This window comes from Lonchura striata, chromosome 31 (assembly GCF_046129695.1).
Source record: "Lonchura striata isolate bLonStr1 chromosome 31, bLonStr1.mat, whole genome shotgun sequence".
NCBI classification, from domain to species: Eukaryota; Metazoa; Chordata; class Aves; order Passeriformes; family Estrildidae; genus Lonchura; species Lonchura striata.
In genome coordinates this window covers 5767150-5785448 of record NC_134633.1, presented here as the reverse complement: position 1 = coordinate 5785448, position 18299 = coordinate 5767150, and the positions used below count along the sequence as shown (strand labels likewise).

The following is an 18299-nucleotide window of genomic DNA, read 5'->3' as shown; positions in this document are numbered from 1 at the left end:
GCCCAGTTTGGTGCTTTTGGGCCCAGTTTGGTGTTTTTGGGCTCAGTTTGAGGGTTTTGGACCCAATCTGAAGGTTTTTGGGCCCCGTTTGGTGTTTTTGTGCCCTGTTTGGTGTTTTCGAGCCCGGTTTAAGGATCTGGGCTCAGGCCTGACCTGAGATGACCTCGAGCAGCAGCATCAGCTTGAGCCCGTCCCGGAAATCCTCGTCGATGTTCTCGATCTGCGTGCCGGCCTTGCGCAGGTGGGAGTTGCACCAGGCCGTGAACGTCTGCGGGGACGGGGGGGTCAGCGGGACCCCCGGGGTCAGTGGGGGACCCCCGGGGTGTGGGGGGACCCCCGGGGTCAGTGGGGGACCCCCGGGGTGTGGGGGGACCCCCGGGGTGTGGGGGGACCCCCAGGGTTTGGGGGGATCCCCAGAGTTCGGGGGGACCCCCGGGGTCAGTGTGGACCCCCGGGGTCAGTGGGGGGATCCCCAGAGTTTGGGGGGATCCCCAGAGTTTGGGGGCATCCCCGAAGTTTGGGGGGACCCCCTGGATGTGGTGGGACCCCCGGGGTTTGGGGGAAAACAGGGAGATTGGGGACCTGGGGATTCCTCAATCCCAGTGGGAATGACCCCGGATTATTGATCCCACTGGGAATGACCCCGGGTTATTGATCCCACTGGGAATGAGCCCGGGTTATTGATCCCAGCAGGAATGACCCCACTGATCCCACTGGGAATGACCCCACTGATCCCAGCAGGAATGACCCCAGGTTATTGATCCCACTGGGAATGACCCCACTGATCCCACTGGGAATGAGCCCGGGTTATTGATCCCAGCAGGAATGACCCCGGATTATTGATCCCACTGGGAATGACCCCGGGTTATTGATCCCAGCGGGAATGACCCCGGGTTACTGATCCCACTGGGAATGACCCCGAGCCCTTCACCCGCCGGAACGCCGATCCCACAGCCGCCACCGCAGTTTCCTGCGGCGCTGGCACGGCTCCACGCCACAATCTGCTCCTGGGGCTGGTTTGGGATCAGGGATCTCCTCCGGACACATCCCGGGATGAGACCCCAGACCCATCCCAGCGGGTTTCCAGGCCCATCCCAGCGGGTTTGGGGCGGCTCCGGGGCGGCGCCGGGACTTTGGCCGGTGCCAGGCTGGCACATGCCTGTGCCAGGCGCGGCCGGGCGCGGCCCTGAGTCACCGGCCCCGAGGGATCCCGGAGAGATCCCGGAGAAATTCCGCTCTGGGATCTCCTTCACGGGCAAACACGACGGGTCCTGAGTCAGCTGGCCAGGAGAGATCCCAGAAAAATCCCAGAAAAATCCCAAAAATATCCCAGAAAAATCCCAGAAAAATCCCAAAAAAATCCCAGTCTGGGATCTCCTTCATGGGCAAACACGACGGGTCCTGAGTCAGCTGGCCAGGAGAGATCCCAGAAAAATCCCAGAAAAATCCCAGAAAAATCCCGGTCTGGGATCTCCTTCACGGGCAAACACGACGGGTCCTGAGTCCCCTGGCCAGGAGAGATCCCAGAAAAATCCCAGAAAAATCCCAGAAAAATCCCAGAAAAATCCCAGAAAAATCCCAAAAAAATCCCAGAAAAATCCCAGTCTGGGATCTCCTTCACGGGCAAACACAACGGGTCCTGAGTCAGCTGGCCAGGAGAGATCCCAGAAAAATCCCAGAAAATCCCGGTCTGGGATCTCCTTCACGGGCAAACACGACGGGTCCTGAGTCAGCTGGCCAGGAGAGATCCCAGAAAAATCCCAGAAAAATCCCAGAAAAATCCCATTAAAATCCCACTCTGGGATCTCCTTCATGGGCAAACACGACGGGTCCTGAGTCAGCTGGCCAGGAGAGATCCCAGAAAAATCCCAGAAAAATCCCAGAAAAATCCCAGAAAAATCCCAGAAAAATCCCAGAAAATCCCAGTCTGGGATCTCCTTCACGGGCAAACACGACGGGTCCTGAGTCCCCTGGCCAGGAGAGATCCCAGAAAAATCCCAGAAAAATCCCAGAAAAATCCCAAAAAATCCCGGTCTGGGATCTCCTTCACGGGCAAACACAAGAGCCCTGAATTACCCAGCACTGAGAGATCCCAGAAAAATCCCAGAAAAATCCCAGAAAATCCCATTAAAATCCCGCTCTGGGATCTCTCCCTGGCCCTGCGGTGTCCAGAGATCACTTTCCAAAACCCGGGAAAACACCACCAAATCCCGGGAATTTCTGCGCCAAATCCTGAGAATTTCTGTGGCACATCCCGAGAATTTCTGTGGCAAATCTCAGGAATTTCTGTGCCACATCCCGGGAATTTCTGTGGCAAATCTCAGGAATTTCTGTGCCACATCCCGAGAATTTCTGTGGCAAATCTCAGGAATTTCTGTGCCACATCCCGGGAATTTCTGTGGCAAATCTCAGGAATTTCTGGGCCAAATCCTGAGAATTTCTGTGCCACATCCCGGGAATTTCTGTGCCACATCCCAGGAATTTCTGCGCCACATCCCGGGAATTTCTGTGGCAAATCTCAGGAATTTCTGCGCCACATCCCAGGAATTTCTGTGCCACATCCCAGGAATTTCTGTGGCAAATCTCAGGAATTTCTGCGCCACATCCCGAGAATTTCTGTGGCAAATCTCAGGAATTTCTGCGCCACATCCCGAGAATTTCTGTGGCAAATCTCAGGAATTTCTGCGCCACATCCCAGGAATTTCTGCGCCACATCCCGGGAATTTCTGTGCCACATCCCAGGAATTTCTGTGGCAAATCTCAGGAATTTCCGCGCCACATCCCAGGAATTTCTGTGGCAAATCTCAGGAATTTCTGGGCCAAATCCTGAGAATTTCTGGGCCACATCCCAGGAATTTCTGTGCCACATTCCAGGAATTTCTGTGCCACATCCTGGGAATTTCTGTGGCAAATCTCAGGAATTTCTGTGGCAAATCTCAGGAATTTCTGCGCCACATCCCAGGAATTTCTGTGGCAAATCTCAGGAATTTCTGCGCCACATCCCAGGAATTTCTGTGGCAAATCTCAGGAATTTCTGTGCCACATCCCCGGAATTTCTGTGGCAAATCTCAGGAATTTCTGTGCCACATCCCAGGAATTTCTGCGCCACATCCCGAGAATTTCTGTGGCAAATCTCAGGAATTTCTGCGCCACATCCCGAGAATTTCTGTGGCAAATCTCAGGAATTTCTGCGCCACATCCCAGGAATTTCTGCGCCCAGGGAATCCTTGCTGTCCCCCCGGCCCCAGGACGTTCCCACAGCCCCAAAGCCGAGGGTTTTCCCCCCAAAAAAGGAGGAATTTGGGAAGGATGGGTGGGAAGCCGGGGCCGCTGGAATTCGGGATAAATCCCGCCCGGAGCGACCCCCCCCGGCCCCGGCGCGTTCCGGCCAGAAATAACCATCCCAAAAATGCCTAAAAAAGGAGATTCCGCACGGGCCTCTGGAATTTCCTTCCCACGGAACCGCTGGAAAAGCGTTTTCCAGGCATTGTGTCCAGGACCCCTCCCGAAATCCGGGCAGGCACCGAGCCCGCCCCAAATCCCGGGATTTTGGGGCTGGCAAAGGGGTTTATCCCACTTTTCATCCTTCTTTTCCTCCGTTTGTCCACGAAAACCACCGGGAAACAGCGGCAGGGAGGAAAACCTGCCTCCTCTTCCTCCTTTCCATGGAAAAATTGGGAATTTTCCTCCATTTTTTCTCTAAAAATTGGGAATTTCAGGGCTGGAAAATGCATTTTCCTCCCTCTTTTCCTCCATTTTTCCTCTAAAAATTGGGAATTTCAGGGCTGGAAAATGCATTTCCTTCCCTCTTTTCCTCCATTTTTCCCCTAAAAATTGGGAATTTCAGGGCTGGAAAATGCATTTCCTTCCCTCTTTTCCTCCATTTTTTTTCCCTAAAATCCCAACTTCGGGATGGAAAATCCCTCGGGAAGAAGCTGGGATGTGTTTGTCAACGATCCCAAGGGTTTATTCCCAACTTTTTAAGGGAAAAATCCCTAATTCCGGGCACTGGGAATGCTGCCCTGCGTTGTTCCCTGAGGAATATTTTTGGGGAGATCCTCAGGGACAGCGATTTATCCCCCAAAAAAGCCCCAAATTGGGATTTTCCTCGGGGAGCCTCCCAGAATTCCTCATTTTTGGGTCCTTCTTGGGGTTTTCCCGCTGTGGGAGCCCCGGGAATGCCGACCCCGAGAATTCCAGGTGGGAATGAGCCCCCCCGGGCGGGTTTTGGGGTCTTTTCCCGGGATTTCAATGAGGGCGGGAAGGAATTCGCTCCCACATCCCCAAATTCCCGTTAAAATGTGGCAGAGCTGAAAGAAAATTCCAGAGGGAATAAAAAACTCATCCAGGCGTTCCTCTGGGCTCGTTAGCGGGGTTAATTAACGCCATTTGCATAATTAACATAATTAACGAGGCGCCACTTGTCCGAGGAGAGGGAAAAGGGAGGAAAAATCAGGGAAATAACCCAAAATCCACGATGAGAGGTCAGAAAATCTGGGAAAAGGGAAAAAAAAAGAAGGGAAAGTGATGGAAAAAATCACGAAAAGTCACCCAGAAATCAGGGAAAATGAGGAAAAAAGTGGGGAAGTTATTTAAACATGGATAAAAATACCAAAAAATCAGGAAAACTGAGGATGAACTGGGAAAATGAGCAGAAAAGTGGGAAAGTGATGATAACACCAGGAAAAGTGGCCCAAAACCAGGGGAAAATGATCCATAAACTGTGAAAAATGACCAAAACCCAGGAGAAGTTCCCCAAAAACTGGGAAAATGACGAGAAAATTTGGGAAAATGACAAAAAAACTGGAGCAAAGTCAAAAAAGTCAGGAAGTCACCAAAAAAAAAAAAAAAAAAAATCAGGAAACGGGACCAAAAAATGGGGAAAGAACGATTAGAAATGGTGGGAATGAACAAAATAACGGTGGGAAATGACTAAAAATCAGGGAAAATGACTAAAATTGGGGGGAAATGACTAAAGTTTGGGGGAAAAGATCGCTGAAAGTGAGGAAAAAAATAGAAAGATTTGGGAGATGAGCAGAAATGAGGGAATGTGAGGGTCGGGGGTGACAGGCTGGGTTTTCCCCTCCCCTGGGAATTTTTGCTGGTTTTTTTTGGGATGTTTTCCGTGCTCCCGGGGGAGGCCGGAGCGTGGAATTCTCATTCCTTGCCTTTCTTGGGCTCTGGGATTTTTGGGAAGAGCTCGGGCCGGTTCTTGCTCAGGTCCGCAGGTGGCTCAGGGCGTTCCCACATTCCAGGCGGGATCAGCGGCTCCAAGGTCGGCCACGCCTCGCCCGGGGTGCGGCAGCCCCGAAACTCCCCCAAAAAAATCGGATTTTGGGGGGGTTCTCCAGCCCGCAGCAGCCTGAGTTTATTCTGTGATTTTTTACATCCAAAAAATCCCCCCCCCGAGGTCAGGATGTGCCGAGGTTCCCGGGCCAGGTGGGTGGGAATGGCTAAAAATGGGGGGAAAAATAGAAATATTGGTAAAGGCGAGGAGCAGAGGGAGGGAGGATCCCTGCTGAGGGGTCGGGAGCCCAAAGAGGGCGGATTGCAGTTCTCTTCCCAGTGCATCCCAGTCTGGAACTGGGGGGAAAATTCCTGTTCAGGCAAAAATTCCTGGGAGGAAAAACTCCTGTTTGGGGTAAAAATTCCTGGGAGGAAAAATTCCTGTTCAGGCAAAAATTCCTGGGAGGAAAAACGCCTGTTTGGGTAAAAAATCCTGGGAGGAAAAATGCCTGTTCAGGCAAAAATTCCTGGGAGGAAAAACGCCTGTTTGGGTAAAAAATTCCTGGGAGGAAAAATGCCTGTTTGGGTAAAAAATCCTGGGAGGAAAAATTCCTGTTTGGGGCAATAATTCCTGGGAGGAAAAATGCCTGTTTGGGTAAAAAATCCTGGGAGGAAAAATTCCTGTTTGGGGCAATAATTCCTGGGAGGAAAAACGCCTGTTTGGGGCAAAAATTCCTGGGAGGAAAAATACCTGTTTGGGTAAAAATTCCTGGGAGGAAAAATTATCAGTTTGGGGCAAAAATTCCTGGGGTTTTATGGGAGGAAGAACACCTGTTTGGGGCAAAAATTCCTGGGAGGAAAAATGCCTGTTTGGGTAAAAAATCCTGGGAGGAAAAATTATCAGTTTGGGGCAAAAATTCCTGGGGTTTTATGGGAGGAAGAACACCTGTTTGGGGCAAAACTTCCTGGGAGGAAAAACGCCTGTTTGGGTAAAAATTCCTGTGAGGAAAAACTCCTGTTTGGGGCAAAAATTCCTGGAGTTTTAGGGAAGGAAAAACACCTGTTTAGAGCAAAACTTCTTGGAAGGAAAAACACCTGTTTGGGTAAAAATTCCTGTGAGGAAAAATTCCTGTTTAGGGCAAAACTTCCTGGGAGGGAAAAACACCTGTTTGGGGCAAAAATTCCTGGGAGGAAAAAATACCTTTTTGGAGCAAAATCTCCCGGGTTTTTATGGGAGAAAAAACACCTGTTTGGGGCAAAAACTTCTGGGTTTTTATGGGATGAAAACCACCTGTTTGGGACGAAAGTTCCTGGATTTTTCCGGCGGGTTTGGGAAGGACGGACGGACGGACGGACGAGGGGCCGGGTTCCGTTCCCGCTGCTCCGGCCGCATTGTTGGAATTCCAGAGAATTCCAGAGGCGAATCCCTGGGGCCGGACGCGGCCCCTTCCCCACGGCCACCCAGGGGATTTGGGATACTCGGAATTCCCAAATGCAGGAATTGGGTGGGAAAGCAGGAGCCGCCTCTTGGGGGGGGGGAAGGAGATTCCCAAAATTCCCAAAAAAAAATGAGGAGGGGGTCGGGGCAATCCCTAAACGCCGCTCATTAATATCTAATTAACGAGGCTGGCGGAGCTCATCCATCCTCCGGCATTCCCACGGGGAAATCCACGCCAAATCCTGAGAAATCCACGGGAAAATTCCCATTCCGGGCCGAGGGGAAGCAGCAGGAACGGGGTGGGAGAGCGGGACACGAGTGGGAAGCGCCGGGAATGTCAGGAAGCGGAGGAGGAAGAGGAGGAGGAAGCTCATCCTGCGCTTCCTGTGCCAAAAAGAATCCAATTTAGCCCGGATTTTTCTTAGAAAAACCTGGAATTCCCAGGTAACCACGGCAACGGAGCAGCGCCGAGCCCGAGGTGTCCGCAGGACGGAGACTCCCCCGAAATATCCCAAAAACGGACGGAATTCACCCAAAATTCGGGGGTTAAACACAACAGGCAGGGAACTCGGCCCCAGGTTAGGGAATGAGCACGAACCTGAGGGAATTCACACCAAAATTAGGGAATTCACCCAAGGCACAGAACTGAACACAAAACGGACGGAATTCACCCCAAAGTGCGGGAATGGAACCACAAACTGAGGGAATTCACCCCAAAGTGTGGGAATAGAACCACAAACTGAAGGAATTCACCCCAAACTGTGGGAATTCACCCCAAACTGAGGGAATTCACCCCAAACTGCGGGAATGGAACCACAAACTGAGGGAATTCACCCCAAACTGAGGGAATTCACCCCAAACTGAGGGAATTCACCCCAAACTGCGGGAATTGAACCACAAACTGCGGGAATTGAACCACAAACTGCGGGAATTGAACCACAAACTGAGGGAATTCACCCCAAACTGCAGGAATTCACCCCAAACTGCAGGAATTCACCCCAAACTGCAGGAATTCACCCCAAACACAGGAATTCACCCCAAACTGCAGGAATTCATCCCAAACTGCAGGAATTCATCCCAAACTGCAGGAATTCACCCCAAACTGCAGGAATTCACCCCAAACTGAGGGAATTCACCCCAAACACAGGAATTCACCCCAAACTGAGGGAATTCACCCCAAACTGCAGGAATTCACCCCAAACACAGGAATTCACCCCAAACACAGGAATTCACCCCAAACTGTGGGAATAGAACCACAAACTGAGGGAATGGAACCACAAACTGAGGGAATTCACCCCAAACTGAGGGAATGGAACCACAAACTGAGGGAATGGAACCACAAACTGAGGGAATTCACCCCAAACTGTGGGAATAGAACCACAAACTGAGGGAATTCACCCCAAACTGAAGGAATTCACCCCAAACTGAGGGAATGGAACCACAAACTGAGGGAATGGAACCACAAACTGAGGGAATTCACCCCAAATTGCAGGAATTCACCCCAAACTGAGGGAATTCACCCCAAACTGCAGGAATTCACCCCAAACTGAGGGAATTCACCCCAAGCTGCAGGAATTCACCCCAAACTGCAGGAATTCACCCCAAACTGCAGGAATTCACCCCAAACACAGGAATTCACCCCAAACACAGGAATTCACCCCAAACTGCAGGAATTCACCCCAAACACAGGAATTCACCCCAAACTCCAGGAATTCACCCCAAACTGCAGGAATTCACCCCAAACTGCAGGAATTCACCCCAAACTGCAGGAATTCACCCCAAGCACAGGAATTCACCCCAAACTGCAGGAATTCACCCCAAACTCCAGGAATCCAGCCGGGAGCTCCGCCCGTCTCCAATGATTAACCCGGAACACTCCGGCGCCCGGCGGAATTCCGGGCCAGCCCCTCCCCGCTCCCGGCGCTTTTTTGGGGAGGGGGCGAGGTGCACGGAGACCCCCGCAGGTGCCGCTGGCCCGGGATCCCGGCGGATCCCGGCGGATCCCGGCGGATCCCCTTTGCCCTTTCTCCCGTCCCGAAGCTCTCCAGAAGTTTTCCCACCCGGGATCGGCAAAAAAAATCCCTCGGGGTTCGCTCCGGATGCTCACAGCCCCCTCCCCGGCAAGGGAGACCCCCAAACACTGCCCCGGGGGTCCCCAAAATTCACTCCTCAGGGGTTATATTCCCCAAAATTCACTCCTCAGGTGTTACATCCCCCGAAATTCACTCCTCAGGTGTTATATCCCCCGAAATTCACTCCTCAGGTGTTATATCCCCCAAAATTCACTCCTCAGGGGTTGTATTCCCCAAAATTCACTCCTCAGGAGTTGTATTCCCCAAAACTCACTCCTCAGGTGTTCTAGCCCCCAAACACTGCCCTGGGGGTCCCCAAAACTCACTCCTCAGGGGTTGTAGCCCCCGAAATTCACTCCTCAGGTGTTATATCCCCCAAAATCCACTCCTCAGGTGTTATAGCCCCAAAACTCACTCCTCAGGTGTTGTATCCCCCAAAATTCACTCCTCAGGTGTTGTATCCCCCAAAATTCACTCCTCAGGTTTTGTATCCCCCAAAATTCACTCCTCAGGTGTTGTATCCCCCAAAATTCACTCCTCAGGTGTTATATCCCCCAAAATTCACTCCTCAGGTGTTGTATCCCCCAAACACTGCCCCGGGGGTCCCCAAAATTCACCCCTCAGGTGTTGTATCCCCCAAAATTCACCCCTCAGGTGTTATATCCCCCACAAACACAATCCTGGGGGTCCCCAAAGTGTCCCACTCACCCCTCAGGTGAAGCAGCCCAAGCACAACCCTGGGGGTCCCCAAAATTCACCCGCCACCCCTCAGGTGTCCCTCAGCCACCCCAGGATCCCTCAGGGATCCCCTCAGGGACCTCAGGATCCCTCAGGGATCCCCTCAGGGAACTCTCAGCCACCCCAGGATCCCTCATGGATCCCCTCAGGGACCTCAGGATCCCTGAGGGATCCCCCAGAGATCTCTCAGACACCAAGGATCCCTCATAGATCCCCTCAGCCACCCCAGGATCCCCCATGGATCCCCTCAGGGACCCCCCAGCTCCCCTCAGAGACTCCTCAAACCCTCCAGACCCCTCAGCAAACCCCTCAGGCTCTGAAACCCCCTCAGGGACCCCTGAGCCCCTCACGATTCCCCCTCAGCCCCCCCCAACCTTGCGCTGCTGCTTCTCCCAGGCGGGGTCCAGGAGCAGATCCCGATCCCAATCATCCTCCTGGGCCATGTAGTCGCCGTTGGGGCCGGGCCCGTTCCCGCCGTACGGGTGGGGCTGCCCCGCGCTGTGGTAATCCACCATGATCGCCGCGCTGCTGTCGCGACAGGCGGAGGAAGCGCCAGCGACACGGACCCGAGCCGGCCCCCGCCGCGCCCCGACTGCGCAGGCGCCAACGCCCCGGCCCCGCCCACCGCGCCGCGCGCGCGCGGCCACGCCCCTCCCGCCCTCAGGCGCCACGAGGCCACGCCCACCGCGCCTCAAAGCCCCGCCCGCCGCGCCTCAAAGCCCCGCCCGCCGTTTCCCGCCCTCACGGAGCCGAGGCCACGCCCACCGCGCCTCAAAGCCCCGCCCGCCGCGCCTCAAAGCCCCGCCCGCCGTTTCCCGCCCTCACGGAGCCGAGGCCACGCCCACCGCGCCTCAAAGCCACACTCACCGCCCTCACGGAGCCGAGGCCACGCCCACGGCGCCTCAAAGCCACACTCACCGCCCTCACGGAGCCGAGGCCACGCCCACGGCGCCTCAAAGCCACACTCACCGCCCTCACGGAGCCGAGGCCACGCCCACGGCGCCTCAAAGCCACACTCACCGCCCTCACGGAGCCGAGGCCACGCCCACCGCGCCTCAAAGCCCCGCCCGCCGCCCTCACGGAGCCGAGGCCACGCCCACCGCGCCTCAAAGCCACACTCACCGCCCTCACGGAGCCGAGGCCACGCCCACGGCGCCTCAAAGCCCCGCCCGCCGTTTCCCGCCCTCACGGAGCCGAGGCCACGCCCACCGCGCCTCAAAGCCCCGCCCACCGCTTCCCGCCCTCACGGAGCCGAGGCCACGCCCACGGCGCCTCAAAGCCCCGCCCGCCGTTTCCCGCCCTCACGGAGCCGAGGCCACGCCCACCGCGCCTCAAAGCCCCGCCCACCCCGAGGCCCCGCCCACTTCCCCTCAGACGCGCCCCCCTCCATTTTGAGGACCCCCAAGAATGAGCCCAGTCCAGCATTGGAGCCTCTTTACTGGTTAAACTGGGCAGGGTCGGGGTTGGGGGGGCTGGAATTGGAGGGTCGGTGTTCAGGGTTTGCTTCTGGGGGCGCTCAGAGAGAGGATGCCATGATGCTGGACACACCTGGGAGAAAAACAGGCGAGCTGAGGAGGGTCCTGGGATAAAGATCCCTCAGACACCCCCGGGCCTCTTCTGGATCCCTCCCCAGAGCCCCAGAACTCCTCAGGATACCCCCAGGACCCTCCTGTACTGCCCCAAACCTCCTCCAAAATCCCCAAATCCCCATGGGATCTCCCTGCATCCGCCCAACACCCCCCAAAACCCCCTGACCTCCCCCAAAACTTCCCCCAAACTCCCGCCAGGATGCCCCAAATCCCCCCCAAAACCCCAACCCACTGTCGAAGTCGATTTTCTCCACTATGTTCTTGGGTTTGATGTTCTCCTCCTGGTTGGAGATCAGGATCCGCCCCGGCTCTGGCTCCGTCCACCCGTATTTGCTCATCCACACCCTCAGCTGCGACTCTGGGGGGGCATGGCGGGGTCTGGGGGGGCTGGACACCCCCCAGGGACCCCCAAACCCCACCCAGGACCCCCCAAACCCTTCCAGGACCCCCCAAGCCTTTCCAGTCTCTCTTGCACCTCCCCAGGACCCCCCAAACCTCCTCAGAGCACCCCCAAAACCCCCTCAGGACCCTCCCAAGTTCCCTCCAGACCCCAAAACCCCACCCAGGACCCCCCAAAACCCTTCCAGACCCTCTTGCACCTCCCCAGGAACACCCTAAACCCCATCAGAGCACCCCCAAAACCCCTCAGAACCCTCCCAAGTTCCCTCCAGAACCCAACTTCCACTTGGGACCCCTTAAAACCTCTTCAGGACCCCCCCAAACACTTCCAGTCCCTCTTGCACCTCCCCAGGACCCCCCAAACCCTATCAGAGCACCCCCAAAACCCCCTCAGGACCCTCCCAAGTTCCCTCCAGACCCCAAAACCCCACCCAGGACCCCCCAAAACCCTTCCAGACCCTCTTGCACCTCCCCAGGAACACCCTAAACCCCATCAGAGCACCCCCAAAACCCCCTCAGGACCCTCCCAAGTTCCCTCCAGACCCCAAAACCCCACCCAGGACCCCCCAAAACATTTCCAGTCCCTCTTGCACCTCCCCAGGACCCCCCAAACCCTATCAGAGCACCCCCAAAACCCCCTCAGAGCACCCCAAACCCCCTCAGGACCCTCCCAAGTTCCCTCCAGACCCCAAAACCCCACCCAGGACCCCCCAAAACATTTCCAGTCCCTCTTGCACCTCCCCAGGACCCCCCAAACCCTATCAGAGCACCCCCAAAACCCCCTCAGAGCACCCCAAACCCCCTCAGGACCCTCCCAAGTTCCCTCCAGACCCCAAAACCCCACCCAGGACCCCCCAAAACATTTCCAGTCCCTCTTGCACCTCCCCAGGACCCCCCAAAACCCCATCAGAGCACCCCAAACCCCCTCAGGACCCTCCCAAGCTCCCTCCAGAACCCAACTTCCACTTGGGACCCCTTAAAACCTCTTCAGGACCCCCCCAAACACTTCCAGTCCCTCTTGCACCTCCCCAGGACCCCCCAAAACCCCATCAGAGCACCCCAAACCCCCTCAGGACCCTCCCAAGCTCCCTCCAAACACCAAAACCCCACCCAGGACCCCCCAAAACATTTCCAGTCCCTCTTGCACCTCCCCAGGACCCCCCAAACCCTATCAGAGCACCCCCAAAACCCCCTCAGAGCACCCCAAACCCCCTCAGGACCCTCCCAAGTTCCCTCCAGACCCCAAAACCCCACCCAGGACCCCCCAAAACATTTCCAGTCCCTCTTGCACCTCCCCAGGACCCCCCAAACCCTATCAGAGCACCCCCAAAACCTCATCAGAGCACCCCAAACCCCCTCAGGACCCTCCCAAGTTCCCTCCAGACCCCAAATTCCCACCCGGGACCCCCCAAAACCCCTCCCAGGACCCCCTGCCCCCTCACCTGAGAGGTCCCCCAGCATCTCGGCGAGCAGCCAGCGGTCGATGTGCTGGTAGGTGATCCCCACCACGTGGCAGATGACTGCAGGGACCCCCACGGTGTCACCGAGCCCCCCAAAACTGCCCAGAACCCCCACAGCACCCCCAGACAACCCCCTGGGACCTCCTCAGAATCCCCAGGATGCCCCAATTCCCCCCCCAGCACCCCCAAAACCCCCTCAGGGACCCTCAAATCTCCCCTGAATCACCCCCAAGTTCCTCCAGGAACTCCTAAAGATAACACAGGACCCCCAAAACCTTACCAGGACACTCAGAAATCCCTCAGGGACCCTCAAATTTCCCCTGAACCACACCCAGGTTCTTCCAGGAACCGCTAAAGACAACCCAGGACCCCCAAAACCTCCCCAGAGCTCCTCAAGATTCCCTCCAAACCCATCCAGGACCCCCAAAACTTCCCCAGGACCCCCAAAACCTCCCCAGACCCCCTCAAAATTCCCTCCCAGCCCCCCCAAACCCCTCCAGGACCCCCAAAAACCTCCCCAGGACCCCCAAAACCTCCCCAGACCCCCTCAAAATTCCCTCCCAGCCCCGCCAAACCCCTCCAGGACCCCCCAAAAACCTCCCCAGGACCCCCAAAACCTCCCCAGACCCCCTCAAAATTCCCTCCCAGCCCCCCCAAACCCCTCCAGGACCCCCCAGATCCCCCTCACATTTCCTGACGGAGTCCTCGAAGCCGGTGATCCCCTCCAGCAGCTCCATGTTCTCATCCAGCGCTTGCTGCCGGAATTCCGGGGGTCGCCCCCACATTTAGGGCTGCCCCTGGGTCTCCAGGACCCCCTCCCCGGGTTTTGGGGGACCCCGGTTTTGGGGGGCTCACCCAGAAGGACTGGAAGTGGCAGGTCTCCAGCAGCTCCCCCAGGTACAGGATCTGCCGGATGGGCCGCTCCTCTTGCTGCGTTTTGGGGAGGTCAAGGGGAAATTTGGGGAGAAAAGAGGGGGTGCAGGTGCCCCCCTCGGCCGAACCCCAAAAACCTCCCTCCCCCAGCTCCCAAAATCCGGGTTTTGGGCGGGATTTTGGGGGAGAAACACCAGATTTGATCTCTCTGGGGTTAGAACCGGGCCGTGTCAGGCAGGCAAAGGCGGGGGGGGTCCCTGTGGAGGTTTGGGGGGTCCTTGTGGAATTTGGGGTTCCCTATGGAATTGGGGGGGGATCCCTGGGGGATTCCCTCTGGAATTAGGGGGGTTCCCCATGGATTTGGGGGCTGCCCCATATTTAGGGGTTCCCCCAAATTTGGGGTGCCAGGATACGTGTGCCTGGTCGATCATGCACTTGCAGAGGGTAAAGTCCCCCTGGATTTAGGGGTTTCCCTCTGGATTTGGGGTTTTTCCCCCGGATTTGGAGGCTTCCCTCTGGATTTGGGGTTTCCCCGGATTTGGGGTACCGGATTTAGGGGTTCCCCCAAATCTGGGGTGCCAGGATACGTGTGCCTGGTCGATCATGCACTTGCAGAGGGTGAAGTCCCTCTGGATTTGGGGTTTCTCCCTGGATTTGGGGGTTTCCCTCTGGATTTGGGGTTTCTCCCTGGATTTGGGGGTTTCCCTCTGGATTTGGGGTTTCTCCCTGGATTTGGGGTACCGGATTTAGGGGTTCCCCCAGATTTGGGGTGCCAGGATACGTGTGCCTGGTCGATAATGCACTTGCAGAGGGTGAAGTGCCCCTGGATTTAGGGGTTTCCCTCTGGATTTGGGGTTTCTCCCTGGATTTGGGGTTTCCCTGGGGTTTCCCCCCAGATTTGGGGTTTTCCCCCCGGATTTGGGGTTTCCCTGGATTTGGGATACCGGATTTAGGGGTTCCCCCAAATTTGGGGTGCCAGGATACGTGTGCCTGGTCGATCATGCACTTGCAGAGGGTGAAGTCCCCCTGGATTTGGGGTTTCCCTGGGGTTTCCCCCCGGATTTGGGGGTTTCCCTCTGGATTTGGGGGTTTCTCCCTGGATTTGGGGTTTCCCTGGGGGTTTCCCTCTGGATTTGGGGGTTTCCCTCTGGATTTGGGGTTTCTCCCTGGATTTGGGGTGCGGGATTTAGGGGTTCCCCCAGATTTGGGGTGCCAGGATACGTGTGCCTGGTCGATCATGCACTTGCAGAGGGTGAAGTCCCTCTGGATTTGGGGTTTCTCCCTGGATTTGGGGTTTTCCTGGGGTTTTCCCCCCGGATTTGGGGGTTTCCCTCTGGATTTGGGGGTTCCCTGGATTTGGGGTACCGGATTTAGGGGTTCCCCCAGATTTGGGGTGCCAGGATACGTGTGCCTGGTCGATCATGCACTTGCAGAGGGTGAAGTCGGTGTGGGGCAGGTTGGTGAGCGCCTTGAGCAGGATCTGCGCCGTCACCCCGGTCTGGAAGAAGGCGGGGTTGAACTGGTACCTGCACAGGTGAGCTCAGGTGAGGCCTGGGGGGGGCTCAGGGACCCCCAAACCCTCCCTGAGCCCCCCCAGAATCCCCCCCGAGCCCTCACAGCTTCAGCACGGCCAGGTTGGCCTCCAGGTCGTAGGCGTTCTCCTTGGCCTGCGTCTCCACGTAGCGCTCCAGCGTGGCCAGGTTCTCGGGGTTGTACCTGCGCAGGTGAGAGGGACACCTGTGACACACCTGTGGCACACCTGGGGCACACCTGGGACCCCCCATTACACATCCCAGCCCCTCCCCTGTACGGCTCCAGCGTGGCCAGGTTCTCGGGGTTGTACCTGCGCAGGTGAGAGGGACACCTGGGACACACCTGGGACACCTGTGACACACCAGTGACACACCTGGGGCACACCTGGGACACAGCTGGGACCCCTGTGACACACCTGAGACCTCTCTTTACACACCTGAGACACACCTGGGACCCCCTGTTACACACCCCAGCCCCCCATTGCACAGCTCCAGCGTGGCCAGGTTCTCGGGGTTGTACCTGCGTAGGTGAGGGGGGCTCTGACACACCTGGGGCACACCTGGGGCCTCTCTTTACACACCTGAGACACACCTGGGACCCCCTGTTACACACCCCAGCCCCCCATTGCACAACTCCAGCCTGGCCAGGTTCTCGGGGTTGTACCTGCGCAGGTGAGAGGGACACCTGTGACACACCTGGGACACCTGTGACACACCAGTGACACACCTGGGGCACACCTGGGACCCCCTGTGACACACCTGAGACACACCTGGGACCCCCTGTTACACACCCCAGCCCCCCATTGCACAGCTCCAGCCTGGCCAGGTTCTCGGGGTTGTACCTGCGCAGGTGAGAGGGACACCTGTGGCACACCAGTGACACACCTGGGACACAGCTGGGACCCCTGTGACACACCTGGGACCCCCTGTTACACACTCCAGCCCCCCATTGCACAGCTCCAGCCTGGCCAGGTTCTCGGGGTTGTACCTGTGCAGGTAAGGGGGGCTGTGACACACCTGGGGCACACCTGGGATCACCTGTGACACACCTGAGACACACCTGGGACCCCCTGTTACACACCCCAGCCCCCCACTGTACAGCTCCAGCCTGGCCAGGTTCTCGGGGTTGTACCTGTGCAGGTGAGGGGGGCTCTGACACACCTGGGGCACACCTGGGATCACCTGTGACACACCTGGGGCACACGTGGGTCCCCCCGTAACACACCTGGGTCACACCTAGGACCCCCCATAACACACCTGTGCCCCCCCCAGCCCCTCCCAGTCCCCCCAGCGCTCCCAGTACCGGTCGATGCCCCGCAGCAGTTTCCCCACGTTCGCCCGCATCTGCTCGAAGAGCGCCATGTTCGCTCCTCTCCCGGAAGTGACGTCACGGCCACCGCCGCGGCACGGCGGGAAAGGCGGGAGCGGGGAGCCGTGGCCACGCCCATGTGTGTGACGTCATCGCGTCTCGGCCACGCCCCCTCCCAGTATGGGGGGGTGGAGGGACTGGGACAAACTGGGATTAAAGCGGATCGAACTGGGCTGTACTGGGATTGTACTGGGATTGTACTGGGATTGTGCAGGAAGGAAAGCGAGACCGTACTGGGTTATACTGGAACTGCACTGGGATCATACTGGGTTATACTGGAACTGCACTGGCTTGTACTGGAATATACTGGAACTGCACTGGATCATACTGGGTTATACTGGAACTGCACTGGGTTGTACTGGGATTGTGCAGGAAGGAAAGCGAGACCGTACTGGGTTATACTGGAACTGCACTGGGATCATACTGGGTTATACTGGAACTGCACTGGGTTGTACTGGTTTATACTGGAACTGCACTGGATCATACTGGGTTATACTGGAACTGCACTGGGTTGTACTGGGGTTGTGCAGGAAGGACAGTGAGACCGTACGGGGTTATACTGGAACTGCACTGGGATCATACTGGGTTATACTGGAACTGTACTGGGATCATACTGGGGTTATACTGGAACTGCACTGGGATCATACTGGGTTATACTGGAACTGTACTGGGTCGTACTGGGATTGTGCAGGAAGGAAAGCGAGACCGTACTGGGTTATACTGGAACTGCACTGGGTCATACTGGGTTATACTGGAACTGTACTGGGTCATACTGGGGTTATACTGGAACTGCACTGGATCATACTGGGTTATACTGGAACTGTACTGGGTCATACTGGGATTATGCAGGAAGGAAAGTGAGACTGTACTGGGTTATACTGGACCTGTACTGGATCATACTGGGATTATGCAGGAAGGAAAGCGAGACCATACTGGGTTATACTGGAACTGTACTGGGATCATACTGGGGTTATACTGAACCTGTACTGGATCATACTGGGATTGTGCAGGAAGGACAGTGAGATCGTACTGGGTTATACTGGAACTGTACGGGATCTTACTGGGGTTATACTGGAGCTGCACTGGGATCATACTGGGTTATACTGGAACTGCACTGGATCATACTGGCTTATACTGGATCTTACTGGGGTTATACTGGGAGCATACTGAATTATACTGGATCATACTGGGGTCAGCACCAGGCTGAACGGGGAGGCAGAGGAGGGGTCATTCACGAGCCCGGGGATCCTGGGCGCTTTTGGGGGATCCTGGGCAATTTTGGGGGGTCCCAGCAGTTTTTGGGGGCTCCCACGGAGCTCCTGGAGAGTCACGTTTTTCACCCTTTTTCCTTCACATTTTTCATCCTTTTCCCCTCACATTTTTCTCATTTTCCCCCTCACATTTCCCGCCCTTTTTTCCCCTCACTTCCCTCTTTTCCCCTCACATTTTCCCTCACATTTCTCGCTATTTTCCCCCTCACATTTCCCACGCTTTCCCCCCTCATGTTTCTCACCCTTTCTCCCCTCACATTTCTTGCTATTTCCCCCTCACATTTCCCACACTTTTCCCCTCACATTTCTCTCTCTTTTCCCCTCACATTTCT

At 56.4% G+C, this 18299-nt stretch overlaps 2 protein-coding genes across 6 annotated transcripts in view; both read right to left on the bottom strand.

Annotated features, from left to right (window-relative positions):
• The window catches only part of ACTN4 (actinin alpha 4), a 54391-nt gene extending 44325 nt beyond the window's left edge, over positions 1–10066 (bottom strand). For all 4 annotated transcript variants that reach the window (XM_077789191.1, XM_077789192.1, XM_077789190.1 and 1 more), the window contains exons 1-2: positions 9849–10066; positions 154–268 (exon numbers count right to left, since the gene is read on the bottom strand). In XM_077789191.1, coding sequence (XP_077645317.1) covers positions 154–268; positions 9849–9989 — 256 coding nt within the window. In that variant the 5' untranslated portion in view covers positions 9990–10066. The remainder of the gene's footprint in view (positions 1–153; positions 269–9848) is intronic.
• An 827-nt stretch (positions 10067–10893) lies between these two features.
• On the bottom strand, positions 10894–16725 carry EIF3K (eukaryotic translation initiation factor 3 subunit K). 2 transcript variants are annotated; one of them, XM_077789188.1, is made up of 8 exons: positions 16631–16725; positions 15413–15511; positions 15201–15321; positions 13778–13852; positions 13611–13677; positions 12905–12982; positions 11296–11421; positions 10894–11022 (listed from the first exon to the last, which is right to left on the bottom strand). In XM_077789188.1, exons 1-8 carry the CDS (start codon positions 16687–16689, stop codon positions 10991–10993), a joined length of 657 nt encoding a protein of 218 aa, XP_077645314.1. In that variant the 5' UTR covers positions 16690–16725; the 3' UTR covers positions 10894–10990. The 2 variants fall into 2 exon arrangements, with proteins under 2 accessions (XP_077645314.1, XP_077645315.1); XM_077789189.1 differs by lacking the exons at positions 15201–15321; positions 15413–15511; positions 16631–16725 and adding an exon at positions 14209–14258.
• Positions 16726–18299: the final 1574 nt, after the last annotated feature.

What these genes read in the sequence shown, in the direction of transcription:
- EIF3K (XM_077789188.1), bottom strand. Translation starts at nt 16,689, where the DNA reads ATGGCGCTCTTCGAGCAGATGCGGGCGAACGTGGGGAAACTGCTGCGG. An exon ending in AACCTGGCCGTGCTGAAGCT is followed by an intron (nt 15,322 to 15,412) that starts GTGAGGGCTCGG and finishes TCACCTGTGCAG; the next exon opens with GTACCAGTTCAACCCCGCCT. An exon ending in GCATGATCGACCAGGCACAC is followed by an intron (nt 13,853 to 15,200) that starts GTATCCTGGCAC and finishes CCCAAAACGCAG; the next exon opens with CAAGAGGAGCGGCCCATCCG.